At 46.9% G+C, this 13805-nt stretch overlaps 1 protein-coding gene across 2 annotated transcripts in view; it reads right to left on the bottom strand.

The window, feature by feature from the left end:
• Positions 1-1760: 1760 nt before the first annotated feature.
• LOC8043645 (protein fem-1 homolog CG6966) overlaps positions 1761-13805 on the bottom strand; it is a 40744-nt gene continuing 28699 nt past the window's right edge. For both annotated transcript variants that reach the window (XM_029992791.4, XM_029992792.4), the window contains 2 exons: positions 11794-12032; positions 1761-3325 (listed from right to left, as the gene is read on the bottom strand). In XM_029992791.4, coding sequence (XP_029848651.2) covers positions 2641-3325; positions 11794-12032 — 924 coding nt within the window. In that variant the 3' untranslated portion in view covers positions 1761-2640. The remainder of the gene's footprint in view (positions 3326-11793; positions 12033-13805) is intronic.

Genomic DNA, 13805 nt, shown 5'->3' with positions numbered 1-13805 from the left:
ACCCTCACGAGGATTATGCTCGGTTACGCCGACGCCGCTCAAGCCAGAAGTGGGCGCCTAAGAGCTGCACTCTAAAATATCTGGGAGGCTGGCTCAATGAGGGAAGGAAATATCTAGAGGAAAACGAGGAGAACATAATTAAAAAAAGGAAAAGAAATTAATCTATTATGAAGCTCAAGGCACTGAAGTGGCCGAAAAGGCCGCACCCTCTCCCCCTCCGAAATTTCCGAGGGGGGGGGGGGGGGGGGGGGGAGGGAGTCGGCGAGGTCACTGACTTTCGGATTCATCAATATCAATGCGGTGTTGTACATTTCTTTAAAACAGCGGATATTTTTTCCTGAATGGTTGTAACATTAATGCTCACTAAACAATTTTTTCTTTCTTTTATGCGACGTTTCCGTGTGCGACATCCCGCTCTAAAGGAGTGCATGCCACACAGTACGCAGGTGTGCTGCGGCGAAGCAAGATGCGCTAAATCGTGATGCCTACTGCGGGGTTCTCGCTTCACTGCAGTGCACCAAAGCGCACTCAACGAAGCTGCCAGAACAGATCACGAACATGAGAAAACTTGAAGGATATCAGAGTATTGCCAGTGTTTCACACAGATCAGATCTAGTAGCAAATTATTTGAGGCGATAATGCGGAAAAGCAGGATTTAAGCCGGGGCATGTGACCAGGGACGCATAACTTTGTGTTCCCCTCCTCAGCCCCCTTGATATTTGCAAATACTTTACTATAGAGCGTATTCGCTGCAATCTTCCAGTGTTCTTCAAACGTGTGTTCGACACCATCAGGATTGCCGGTCAGCGGGCACACGCGGGTGTTGCTTCCCTGCAGTGCACCAATGTGCAGCGAGAAGTGCACTCAACAAACTAAGCAGCCTTGCCCAGATGATAAATATTATGAAAGTTCCGAGCACAGTCAGTGTTTGAAATGAAGATTAAATAGATTGGTCTGTTATTCTAAGCAATAATAAGAAGTTTTGAAAATTCGAGATTGTGTACCCAAGGCGTTACCTTGAGTACTGAGAATGACATTACACTTTGGCGCGATGCAGAGGAACTTCAGATCTCTATGAAAAGTACCAAAACGTAGCAAGCGAATTACTGAACAAAACCCGGTAGCTCGACAAGTCCAATAAGAAATTGTGTCGATTCCCCGAAAGCATTTTCACGGCACGGAAATCAAATCGAACATTTCTGCGATATGAAAAAGCATCGAGCAATGCACATTTCCAATGCTTATTCACGACGCTGTTCATTTGAATTCGACTTGAAACACAAAGTTAATTAGACAGGAATTTCTTTGCCCAGGTCTTGTACTAGTGTAGAATAAATAGCAATGCTGCGTAATATTATGTGGCAAAGCCCTACAGCGAAGAGATCCAAGTACAGAAGGAATAATACTCCAAGCACAGTGCTGACCGGCACCCTCAGCAGTGCAGGTTGTTTTTCGCAGCAAAAAGGATGCTACTGGTTACATTTTGTTCCTTACCTCAAAAGCTTGGCCACGGTTATAACTACAGAATTGATGTCAACTCTTTTAAAGCCTGATTCACATGGTGCAATTGAGCACTGCAGCTTCCAACATGCATTTTTAGCACCCCGAGCGAAGTTGCAACAGCAATATCTCAAGTGAAATCCACCATGTGAATCGAGCGAAATGGGTTCAGTTGACTTCACCGTTGCTATGCATGCAACAAATTGATCCTTACACTTAGAAAGGAGCATAAAGCAAAGGTATTGATATGAACGAGCTTGGTCCATCCTATTTTTTATTTTATTGATCTCGCGATAGGCCTACGGCGGGCATGCGAGTGAGTGCACTGGTAACTATGCGGCCATGAGGCCACATCGTTTCCAGTATCCAGTGCAAGTTTAAAGGGTGTCCATTCAAGGCTGGTCTTTGCCTCTTCTCACCGTCGTTGGAGACTTTTGGCTTTATCTCGAGACACGGGCCGGCGCTCAAATTGAATCGGCTAACGCTTTTATACAATTAAATATATGCATATCGTACGAGACAAACAGCAGTCCATCACTCCTCGATAGTAGAGAACACGTGGGTTAACTTGCAAACGAGACACGCAACGAAACTAAGAAAAAAAGACAAAATGCAAGCCGAGGCAGTTGTAAGTCTTCCAAATTAAATCGCCACTGCACGCCTTCCATGCAAAGAATATCTTTAGGAATCTTCCCGCCCTTACTCCACTTTACCGTAGTAGCCAATATGAAGGCAACGATTGCGGGTCAACAAACATTGGCTGACGGACGCTGGCCAACAAACGTCAACGAGCAAACGCTAAATCGAAACACAAAACATGCCCAAAATTAGGGCACATCATTTGTAGATTCACGCCATCTATAAATACCGTCCAGAAGGTGGCCCGAAACACGCCATTCGAGTCTCACACACACACGGGAAATTTTCCGTCCCCAAGTTCCACAACGTGATCTCGTCGCTTCGAGGTGATCATGACTTCCCCAAAACCTACTTGACTAAAAGAATGCGATGCTGCGTCGCTTCACACAAGAAGAGCGTTCCACTCGAGAAAATCGTTTTGACGCCGCCATGGACTCTACCACATTAGATTGTCCGCAGTTCGGAACGTCGCTTTCGAATGCTGCTGCAAAGGCCGCCGACTCAGTGGCACTGCACGAAGCTCTCCAGTTCCCGGGGCACCAGGCCCCTGAACGGCACCCCCTGCCGCACGATGGCCCGCGCGCACAGGCACCGGAGCCCAGCGAACCGCAGGGGACTCCCCTCCACCAGCGCCGGTGCGTAGTCTAACGCCGTCCGGCCGAACCGATCTGCGCGGTCCAGGTGCGCGCCTCGTGCCAACAACGCCGCTGCTGCTGCACGTGCGCAGGGCCGCGAACGAGCCGCAACGTGCAGCGGCGTGGACAGGTCGTCGTCAGTCGCGTTGGGGTCAGCGCCCACGTCGAGTAGCAGACGGACGAGCTCGGGCGCCGGGAACGAGTCGGCACAGACCGTGCCGAGCGCCGGCGTCTGGCGCCCGAGGCAGGTGGACTCGCGGCGGCACGCCACGTGAAGGCAGGTGTCGCCGTTGGCGCCGCGCACGTCCAGGCGGACCAGGCGGTACGCGGCGCGGCGGAAGCGCTCGCCCTCGTCGTCCTGGGGTTCAAGGCGGCAGAGGAGGGCCGCCAGCTGGAGGGCAATGACCAGGGTGCGGTGCACGCCCTCTGGGGGCTGCGGTTGCAGCGGGCGTGGTGACTGGGGCCCCGCCGAGAGGAGCTCGAGGACGGCCCGCTCGAAGACAGCCAGCACGTCGGCGAATTCGACGGGCGCCAGGTGGCGCCGCGAAGGCCTGCGGAGTAGAGTAACCACATGGCAGAGCAGGGTCAGGACATATGTTTCGCTTTGCTCTTGCGCAATGTAGCTCTTGCACTAAAGTATGACGGGTGGGAAACTTCTTGAACCTTCGGACATCATGCGTGCCATTTAAATATGTGTAATTGCATTGTTTTCTTAAAGTGAGCACAATTATAAGGCGGCCACGAGCAAGCAAACAACACGACGACCAAGCCTGTGCGCGCATGCTTCCGAGAGATCTGGGAGATCCCTCATTTTCATCCTGGTCGTCCCAATGAATGGCCGCCTAACTCTATACATAACCCTGGCCAGTGTAAGGAACTCTATAATACTGTCTAAATTTCGACCCAAACCAGCAAACATTTTGTCAAGAAATTAAGCTTAGGAGCTGTGAGTTCCGTTCATAATATTCTCATTAACTCTCCTATAGAAAGCTCACAACAACCCATGACATAGAGGAGCACTTTTTTAGGACATCAGTTCTTGAAGCAATATGTATGCCATGTTTGCAAGATATTGAGCTGAAATCTCATGAATGGCATTAATGTACCTATAGACTAAAGGTGTATAGTAAAACCAACCTAATACGAGGGTGATTAAAAAAATTATCCACACTATGGTTAAACTTCTGTAGGTAGCACTGTCGTACAAGCGCTTGTCGTACACAGAGCCGTATATGTAGAGAGTTTGGCCATTTGTTGGGAAGTACAGGAGACAAATGAGGAGGCGCCATTGGCCGAAAGCGGGCTGGGCGTGTTCCAGGGCGTCTTCAGAAATTCGAATGTGACCAACCAGAAGCCGGAAATAATACCCTGGCGGTGGTCGCGAGAAACAAACCTGATAACTGCATTGGAGTAACTCTCAATGGCTGAAAATATGGTACACGTGATGTTTCAATCACGCTCATCCAAAATGATGGTGGAAGAATGCGACTAGCGGAACGATCGATATAATCCGTACGCCAAATGCCGAGGGCCGGGAATCTGCCGTCAGAGCGGTCACACTCTGTCCGCGCAAAACAGAGTTGAGCGGCGCATTCGTTTCTTACACCTTTCAGCGTAATCATGATGAAAACAACACGTGCACCCTATTTTCAACCACAAAGAGTTACTCCATTTCACTCTTACGCACTTATTAAAATCATTTACAAACATAGACGTTCGATGATCGATCGGCTCAGAACTGTTTCTCGTTACCACCGCTAGGGGATTCTTTTCGGCTTATGGTTGGTCAAGAGAGCATGCCAAGCCCTCTTTCCGAGTCTGCCACACGCCCTGGCTCTGCCTGCCCCTCCCATTGACCAAACTCTCTACATATACGGCTCTGGTCATACAAGGTCTCTCCAGTCACTGCTGTGTGGGTTTCAACGTGTTACGTCAGTTCAGTTCTGACTGCAGTGCAAGAAACAATGGCAGCCCCACTTCTGATCTGCACCAAAGAAGAGCAGTGATGTGATTGGCCTAAGCCATCTTGGAGCACCTTTCAGAGCAGCCAAAACAGCGTTTTCGAGCAGCAAAATTGGATTTTTGAGAAATCAAAACAGTGTTTTGGAGCAGCAAAACTGGATTTTGGAGCAATCAAAACAGTGTTTTGGAGTAGCAAAAGTGGAATTTGGAGCAGTCAAAACAGTGTTTCAAAGCAGCAGAAGTGGCTTTTGGAGCAACTGTTCTTAGAAAAATAAAAATATTCTTTTTAAGTGCAGAACACACGAAAGGCACTTTGCTCACCGCAATAAACGAATTATGGCCAAGTTTGACCACCTGAGAATCTTTAAACATGTAACTGAAATGCCAATGACATGGCACATTTTGCAATGCTTCAGTTAAATGATACATAGATATGTACCCGCTATAGATAAATAAGAACCAAACAGCACATATTAAAATTTATTTGAAAATGACCAGCTTCGTAGTAACTCTCACAGCATTAGGTTCACTAGTTACATATTATAATAAATGGAAGCAATCTCCGACTTATGGAACATGTAGCTACCACAGTGGAATGCGAAATTGTACTCATGACAAAGGTGCATTACGACTAGCGAATACTTTCATTTCTGCGCTTTGAAGCTTTTTCCTAGGCTGCTGCAAGCCTCACTTTGCCTTCGGCTAATAATGAATGCCCACTTCCAATGTCTCCAAAGAGACATTGAGACATCTCACAAGTTTACAGTGCTGTATGCGTTACCGAGCTATTCCGAAAAACCGCTCGCCACCGTTTTACTGGTTCCCGACGTGCCAGATTTTTGTCAAAAGTAAGCCAACGTAAAACAATGGATTGTGCAAGCGTCCCGGCTGGTGCCTCTGTTGTGCAATCATGTTCACATGCACATGCACATGAGGATGACTTCGGCAGGCTTGAAGTTGCACGTGCTTCGTCGCGCGAGCGGAACTGGCTGTTCGATTGAAACCGAAACCATGCCACTCCGCTTCATCGCGAACTGGTTCCCAAAATTGTATGCAAAATATAACTGCCCAGAATACGACAAAAAGCAGTCCAGCGGCACATGCTTGCCAGGCCGGAAGGCAAGGTACAAGCTAAACACACAAAAAAAAAAAAAAAAAACTGAGCGCATCGATGCAAGACATAACGAGCCAGGGTCAAAAAGTTCTTGGAGCACTCTGTGCAACGACTGAACTCGAGACAAACAAGCGCGCTGTGCAGGTTCAGCACGCAGACATTGCCTTCTTTGCTTTAACTCACTTACCTTCACCACTTTTTCACCTATACAGTGTAGAAGACCGCATATAACTTACGTCTCGGGAGTCGCGAAAATCCTCACTATAAGCGGTACCGCACTATAACCAAAACATCAATTTTTCAGGCCAAAATACATGCCATGAGACAACTTACCTTTGTAAAAGAATTTATTTTATGTTAGGTGAAAAATAAAGCTTAGTTTGAGGAAAGTCTTTATATCACCAGACTAGTAGAGTTCTGTCTCAAGTGTGTCACACATTTTTAAAGAAATGAGTGGCTTTTGCCTGGCGCAGCCTTTTAACGGCGTCGCGGGTTGCGGACGGACGTTGCGAGCGTTCGGGATTGCTAACCCTAATCAATTTTCTCCGGAGATGAAAACGCGTGAAAATTCACATCCTTCATACGGTACGCGCCAGTAATACCTTGAACTTTAGTACACGCATGAAATGCGCCAAATAAGAAATCCGGGCGATGTTCGAGGACACAAATGCTTAGAAATCACCACTGTAGTCGAAGTAAACAAACACGACGACACGGGCGTTTCTGCCGTCTTGAGAGCGCCGCCACAACATCGCCGCACGAGTAGGTGGATCTTCCCTTCTAGTACGTGCTGGGTTATCATAGCGACACACAACGAAAATTCACAGTCAAGGATAGCGCTTTTACGCAGAACGATGAGATGCACGCCAATCTACGACGACGATCACAACCGACGCCATGTTTGCGGAATAGAAGCAGCCGGTCCGCGACCGGCATGCAACGCGCGCGAACACTTCTCCTCGACCTGCGATTGCTCTGTCGTTGCGGTTGTTTGTTTCTTTGTTTCCAACGCAGCGGAGAGACGCACGCACGTGAACGACTCGTGCGTGCGTCCCTCCGTCGCTATGGCAACTGAAGCCTCTCTCTTCGCTTCTCCCCGCGTTTTCGAGCAACTTCCTTGCACTGCGAGTGCAGCTTGTGGCTCGCGCCGTCAGCGCCGTTATCTAGTGTCGCACAGGGAAGCGAGCTCGCTGCTCCGGTCGTCGGCGCGGTCGGCGGGCTGTGCCAAAAACCGCACTATAACCGGTATTTCCCTTCGCGCACCTGCATTTTAAGCGGTATGTAATTACATGGAGTTCTATGGGAGGTGAACCGGTGGTTTAAAAAAACCGCGTTATACCCGGTCCTGCACTATAAGCGGTTACGTTGTAAGTGGTCTATACTGTACCTGGTTCCCCCTCTAAAGAAAGCCTACCGAGAGAAACCTAGGTGATGAATACTTCGACGCAGCAGTCTTTGAGTTAAAGAGGGATTCTTGTAGTAGCGTATGATTTAAACGAGAACAGGAATGTTGATGAACATGCACCATATCTGCAGCGACGTGGGGACAGCAACACCCGACGTCGCCCGATCACGGTGACTGGCAGGCAGGGACCAAATATAGTTTTCCCACGGCCGCTGCTTTCAGGAGCGAGTGCTTCAGCTCCCAAAATTACTCCCGCCGCGCAAAAACGTGGTTTCGTTTCACAGCATGATGGCATGGCTGGCCTGGTACCCGGCACGCTACCGTCGGAGCGTCCACACATGCCCGCGTCTATTGTTGAATTTTTTTTTCTTAAGGACGCTAAACGAGATTCATATGACGACGAGAGCGCGAAACGAGAGACGGAGGGAAAGGCCATGTAAGACCGGATGGACCATTGATGCTGTGTACTTTCTGTCGGGTAGAGTTCCTGTATATAGCTACCTACCGAGGAACTCTACTGTCGGGCGGCTGCTTGCGCCACCTAGCCTGCACATGCTCAATTACGGTTCTCAGTTTAGTTTCGGTTTTGAAAGGCCACAAAAATTGGTCCTTGGCGCAGGCTGGGTGCAGATTACCCATATTTTGGCAAAATCTAGCAGGATGTAGCGGGGTTAGTCCCCTGGCGCAGTTTGGCGCAACAATCACATCACAGGAAGCTTGACGAACGACGACGACAACGGCTGGTTTCATCGGCATGGTTAACGTGGTTTTCTTTCTGTGATCTTGCAGTCGCCAATTTCTGGGAGTGTGAGAAGTGTGTTCTACAGTGACACTACAATTTGAAACGAGGGGCTTTACTCCTTTACTCGTGAAAAGAATTAGGCATGGCGTGGGATTCCAACCTCCCAACAATTCCTCTCGGGATGTTTCGGTTGTGATTCAAAGTTAGAGATTGTGTCACGATCGTGATTAAATCTGCCTGCTATAATGTTTGTGGCGTTTGTTACTTATTTTTTTCTTTCTAACCTGTGCGTTACATTTTTGTGGAATGGTAGGACCAAGAGGTGTTTCTCGCATGATCTGTCAAACACATTGGGAGAAAAAACGGCTCGTTTGTCAGCTCCGTGCCGGTGGTGCGCCTTTGGCCGAATATTCGAGTGACCAAATACTAGGAATTCGATTTGCGAATCGAATTATTCGGGAACTTGCTATTTCATTCAATTCGTATATTTGAGTATTTACACACCCCTACTTGCTGCTAACAGCCCCGTGAAAATAGGGATGTTCGCTGATGACTGCGTAATTTATACCCCAGTTTTATCAGTTCAGGACCAGATATCTGGCATGGCACTGTGGTGTTGCAAATATAACATGCTGATTAACCTTAAATAAAGCTCAGTACATGCATTTTTCAACAAAGAAAAATAGTCCTGTAGAAATAGAATTAGAATAGAAATAGAATAAAAATAGAATCTTGTATTACGAGGCTGATGGAGTGCTAGAAAAAGCCGACAGCTATAAATATCTCGGTGCAATTATTTCAAGTGATTTAAAATGGAACTGCTACGTACAGTACATGAGAAAGCGAGCAACGAAGAAAATGTGCTACCTTAGGAGAACGCTTGGCAGAGCTCCACTTCTGGTTAAACTACTAGCAAATAAACTATTATTACACCTATCCCAGAATATGCATCCAAAGCTTGGGATCCCTGGCAGTGATGTGATTTGCCTAAACCATTTTGGAGCACCTTCCGGAGCAGCCAAAACAGTGCTTTGGAGCAGCAAAAGTGACTTTTGGAGCAGCCAAGACAGTGTTTTGGAGCAGCAAAAGTGGCCTTTGGAGCAGATAATCTTTGAAAAATAAAAATACTTGTTTTAAGCGCTGGACAAACGAAGGGCACTTTTCTCGCCACAATAAACAAATTATGGTCAAGCTAGACCACTTGGGAGTCTTTCAACATGTAACTGAAATGCCAATGACATGGCACATTTTGCAATGATTCAGTTAAATTGCACCTGCTATAAATAAATAAGAACCAAACTGCACGTATTAAAATTTATTTGACAATGACCAGCTTGGTAGTAAATATCAAAGCATAAAGTTGACTAGTTATATAATATAATAAATGGAGGCAGTCTCCGACTGACGAAACACACAATTAGTGCAGTGCAATGCGAAATTGTACACAAGACAAAGTTGCATTACGACTAGCAGGTGCTTTTCTTTTTGCTTTTCCAAACTTTCTGCAAGGCTGCTGGAAGCCTCTCTTTACCTTTGGCCAGTAATGAATGTCCAGTTTCAATGTCTCCAAGAGACATTGAGACATCCCACAAGTGTACAGTGCTATAGGCATTGCCGAGCAAGTCCGAAAAGCGCTTGCCACCGTTTTACTGTTTCTCAACGTGCCAGACTTTTGTAAAAAGTAAGCAAACGTGAAACAATAGATTGCAAGCGTCCCCGATGGTGCCTTTGTCGTGCAATCATGTTCGCATGCACATGAGGGCAACTTCAGCAGGCTTGCAGTTGCACGTGCTCTGTCGCGCGAGCAGAGTGGCTGTTCGATCGAAACCGAAGCCACGCCCTTCCGCTCAGTCACCAACTGGTTCCCAAAATTGTACGCGAAATGTAACGATGCAACTGTCCAGCATACGCCAAAAAAAATGGTCCAGCGGTACGTGCTTGGCAGGCCGACAGGGCAAAGTACAAGCTAAACACAGCAAAAAAGAACCTGAGCACACTGATGCAAGAAATCGCGAGCTAGGGTCAAAACGTTCTTGTAGCACTCGGTGCAACGACTGAAGAAGGCAATGATACATTGCCTTCTTTGCTTTAGCTCACTTCTCTTCACCAACTTTCTTTCGCGGAAGATTTTTCACGTACCGGGGTCCCTCTAAAAAAAAGCCTACCAAGAGAAACCTAGATAATCAATGCTTCGACACAGCAGTCTGAGTTAAGAGGGATTCTTGTAGTAGCGTATGATTTAAACGAGAACAGGAATGTTAATGAACATGCGGCAGTTCTTACATTTCAGCTTAGAAAGCGCCATACGCGATGTGGGGACGGGAACACCCCACGTCGCGCAACCACGGTGACTGGCAGGCAGGGACCAAATATAATTTTATCACGGCCGTTGCCTTCAGGAGCGAGTGCTTCAACTCACTAAGTAACTCCCGCCGCGCAAAAACATGGTTCCGTTTCACAGCATGACGGCATGGCTGGCTTGGTACCTAGCACGCTACCGTCGGATTGTCCGCACACGCCCGCGTATATCGTTGTAAAAGTTTTGAAATACGCAAGACAAGAGCGCAAAACGAGAGACGGAGGAAAAAACCATGGAACACCGCATGCACTATTGATGCAGGGTACTTTGTGTCGGGCAGTCGCTTGCGCCACCTAGCTCAAGCATGCTCAATTACGGTATTCAGTTTAGTTTCAGCTTTGAAAGGCGACTGAAATTGGTCCTTTGGCGCCGGCTTGGCGCAGATTACCCATATTTTGGCAAAATGTAGCAGGATGTAGCAGGGTTAGCCCCTTGGCACAGTTTGGCGCCATTGGCGCAACAATCACATCACTGTTGGCAGGGAAACCTTGATAAAGAGGTTGAGGAGGCCAAATCACCGGCGGCGCAAGTGATCTTTCCGATTTCGGGCTATCAACGTCGGTCACAAGACTTAAAACTTCAACAAATTTACAACCCCTAATCAAGAAAAGGTCATGCCGGTGCATTAAGTTCTTCGCTCACATTTATGTTTAACTCTGAAAAATCGATAGCTGTAGATACCTAAAATCAAGAACCTTCTACTCTGAACGATTACATCACTAAAAAATGGTGACTCCTGTTACTGCTCGAATAAATACATTTAAACGATCATTTCTTACGCATACAATAACCCTATGGAACAAGCTACCCAGTGACATAGTTGACATTGATTCATTTCCAGTTTGTGCGAATTTTCTATATATTCTTTTTCTGTGCTCAGTTGTTTTGACACTGCAGAGTCATTTTGCTCTTTAGTGTATTGTTTAGGTACCAACCTATACATATATGTAATGTTACAAACCAACCATGCTTTGTCAAATTTTGAAAAACAAACTCTGGGTGTGTGCATCCGAGTATATTGCATAAAAAGAGAGTTAGCACACAGATTGTTGTTGTATACCTTCAGTGAAAAATTGTGCATTGTGCTTGAATCATTCACTCCTGCTATGGCCCCACTGGGCTGGCAAAATTGATAAAAAAAAAATAGAAAGAAAAAATCTGGTCTGGCCCACTAGCACTATGTCTGGGTGGAAAGTAACCATTCGATGATGCACAAACTTTTGTTCTTTTTTTTTTTTTTTTCACAAAAAAGAAAATGGCATAAATTTCCTTTAGTTACACCCTGTACAAAGCACTAATGCTTAGACAATGTGTGTTCAGGGATAGGGTTGCATAAATAATGTCCCCCAAAACAGATACAAAGAAATAAGGAACCTCATCTCATACTTTGTTTCGGGATGAATGGAAGCAAAGTAAGACCAGGCAAGAGAAACCCACCTTGAAGGCCTAGCTTCAGCCATCATGAAGGAGAAGAGCTCGGCGAAGGAGAGCAGGCTGCTCTGGGTCATGGGGCTGAAGGGCTCCAGACAGCGCTGCTGCATGTCCAGCGCGTACAGCCACAGGTGCACGCAGCGGGGGAAGTCCCCCAAGTCGGCGTACACGGCACCCCGGTACCGGATGTAGTATGCTGTGTCCGGGTGGGCCGGGCCGAGCACACGCTCGCGCACCAGCAGGGCCTGTGACAAAGCACCTCCGTCAGTCGCGTCCGACTCTCCGAGCGCAAATTCACAAGGAGTGGAGAAGTGCACGGCCTTGGTTGGTGCTCAAGGTGCGCTCACACTCGGCGGCTATGTGGAGCGCAAGTTCGCCTGCTTCTCATACGGGGGTTGCAACAATCTCAGAATGCCCAGCTCTTGTTGGCCAGTTGGAATGAATAGTAGGTTGAGGCGTCCAGTATCGGGGTCCACCCACCGTCCTTCCAATCAAAGCCAATCGGAGCTCAGCGTCTACGTCGCCGCAGCTCCTGCGTAAGAAGCAGACGACTCGCTCTCCGCGCAGCTTTCCTCGTTGTCCCAGAACCTCCAACCTGAGCCCGACATGTTGAGCCAAGTTGAAATGAGGTGGCACCAAGTTGGCTAACGGAGCTTGGACGCTTCTGGCCCCCCGCACTAGATGGAAGGTTTTGCGGCAATGATGAGATCGACAGACAATCTGTGGGAAAGGGTCACCCGTAACTTTGTCAGAATTATTTCGGGCTCGTGGTCCAAGAATGATGAGCAAGAAATTAGAAAACATGATCGGGCTGGAAGTGGGCCGAGGCTGCCCAACAGATGGCGGCAGCAAAAAGGGTGGCATGGCTCCGTCAGGCATTCGTGCCTTTTACCATGTACCCCGAGACATCTCTGTAGAGGTCTCAAATAAGGGTAGAAACAAATACTATATAATCTCGGCGTAACGCAGTCGGCGACATTCAAACGAAGATGTGTGGACCAGCCTTTATGTGACAAATTATACTATGGGCTACTGGATTGCAAATAACACGTTCAGGGGTGGAAGAAAGCTTCAGCCTTTTGGAGCAGTTCTGGGAGCAGCAAAGATACCCCTTTGGAGCAGCTTTGGAGCAGGGAAAGTTCAGCTTTGGAGCAGCTCAGGAGCAACAAAAATCGAGTTTCGTAACAGTAGAAGCAAATCTTGGAGCTGCTTGGTGCTATAAGCACAGATCTGTTTCTCGAAATACAAAAAGAAATATAAATAAAAAAACATCTCAATGCGACGTTCCAGAACCATTTCCAAACATGACCTTTCCTTAAATATATTCCAGCCCATAGCAAAAAATATATTTGAATGGCTGCCATTGAGAACTGTCCTGGTGGTGGTAGCGGGTTGGTTCTTCTCACGGATTTACAATAGTAGGCATAGGCAACTAAAGAAAAACAACTTAAGCCTCATGAAAACAAGACATTTTCATTGTTTAACAACGTAAATTGCACGTTCCATAAGTTGGAAACAAAACCATTTCAGGCTGGAATAGTATGGTATGAAATAAAGTCCACTACTGACTACAGTTCATCATTAGGAAATACCAATGTTTCAAGTCCCTGTTTAGCAAACAAAAATATTCCAATACTCTGAACAGAGGTCAAATCAAAAGTAATTCCAATAATCAACAGAGTACAAATCTACTCTATATAAGTACAAATGCAAAATATTGAAAACTTCATGATACCACCATACCTTTCCTGCTCATACATACACACTTAATTAACCCTTACTAAAAGAGGCATCACTGACTAAATAGAAACAAGAAAGCTTGATTAGGAGCTTAATAAAAAATACTGATGGACAAAACTAGCATGTAAGACCATAAAGCGGAAGGTTTGCCTTAAGTCAACGCACAGCGCAAATTTATATGCTTCTTGCACAGGGGTTCCGTGACGTCAAAACGTCGAGCTCTTATTGGCTGATTAAAAAAAAACGGTGGGTATATCTCGAGGCACCTAGCACTGAGG

The sequence above is a fragment of the Ixodes scapularis genome, unplaced genomic scaffold, assembly GCF_016920785.2.
Source record: "Ixodes scapularis isolate PalLabHiFi unplaced genomic scaffold, ASM1692078v2 PGA_scaffold11__112_contigs__length_91849675, whole genome shotgun sequence".
Lineage (NCBI taxonomy): Eukaryota > Metazoa > Arthropoda > Arachnida > Ixodida > Ixodidae > Ixodes > Ixodes scapularis.
This window is presented reverse-complemented; position numbering and strand designations above follow the sequence as displayed.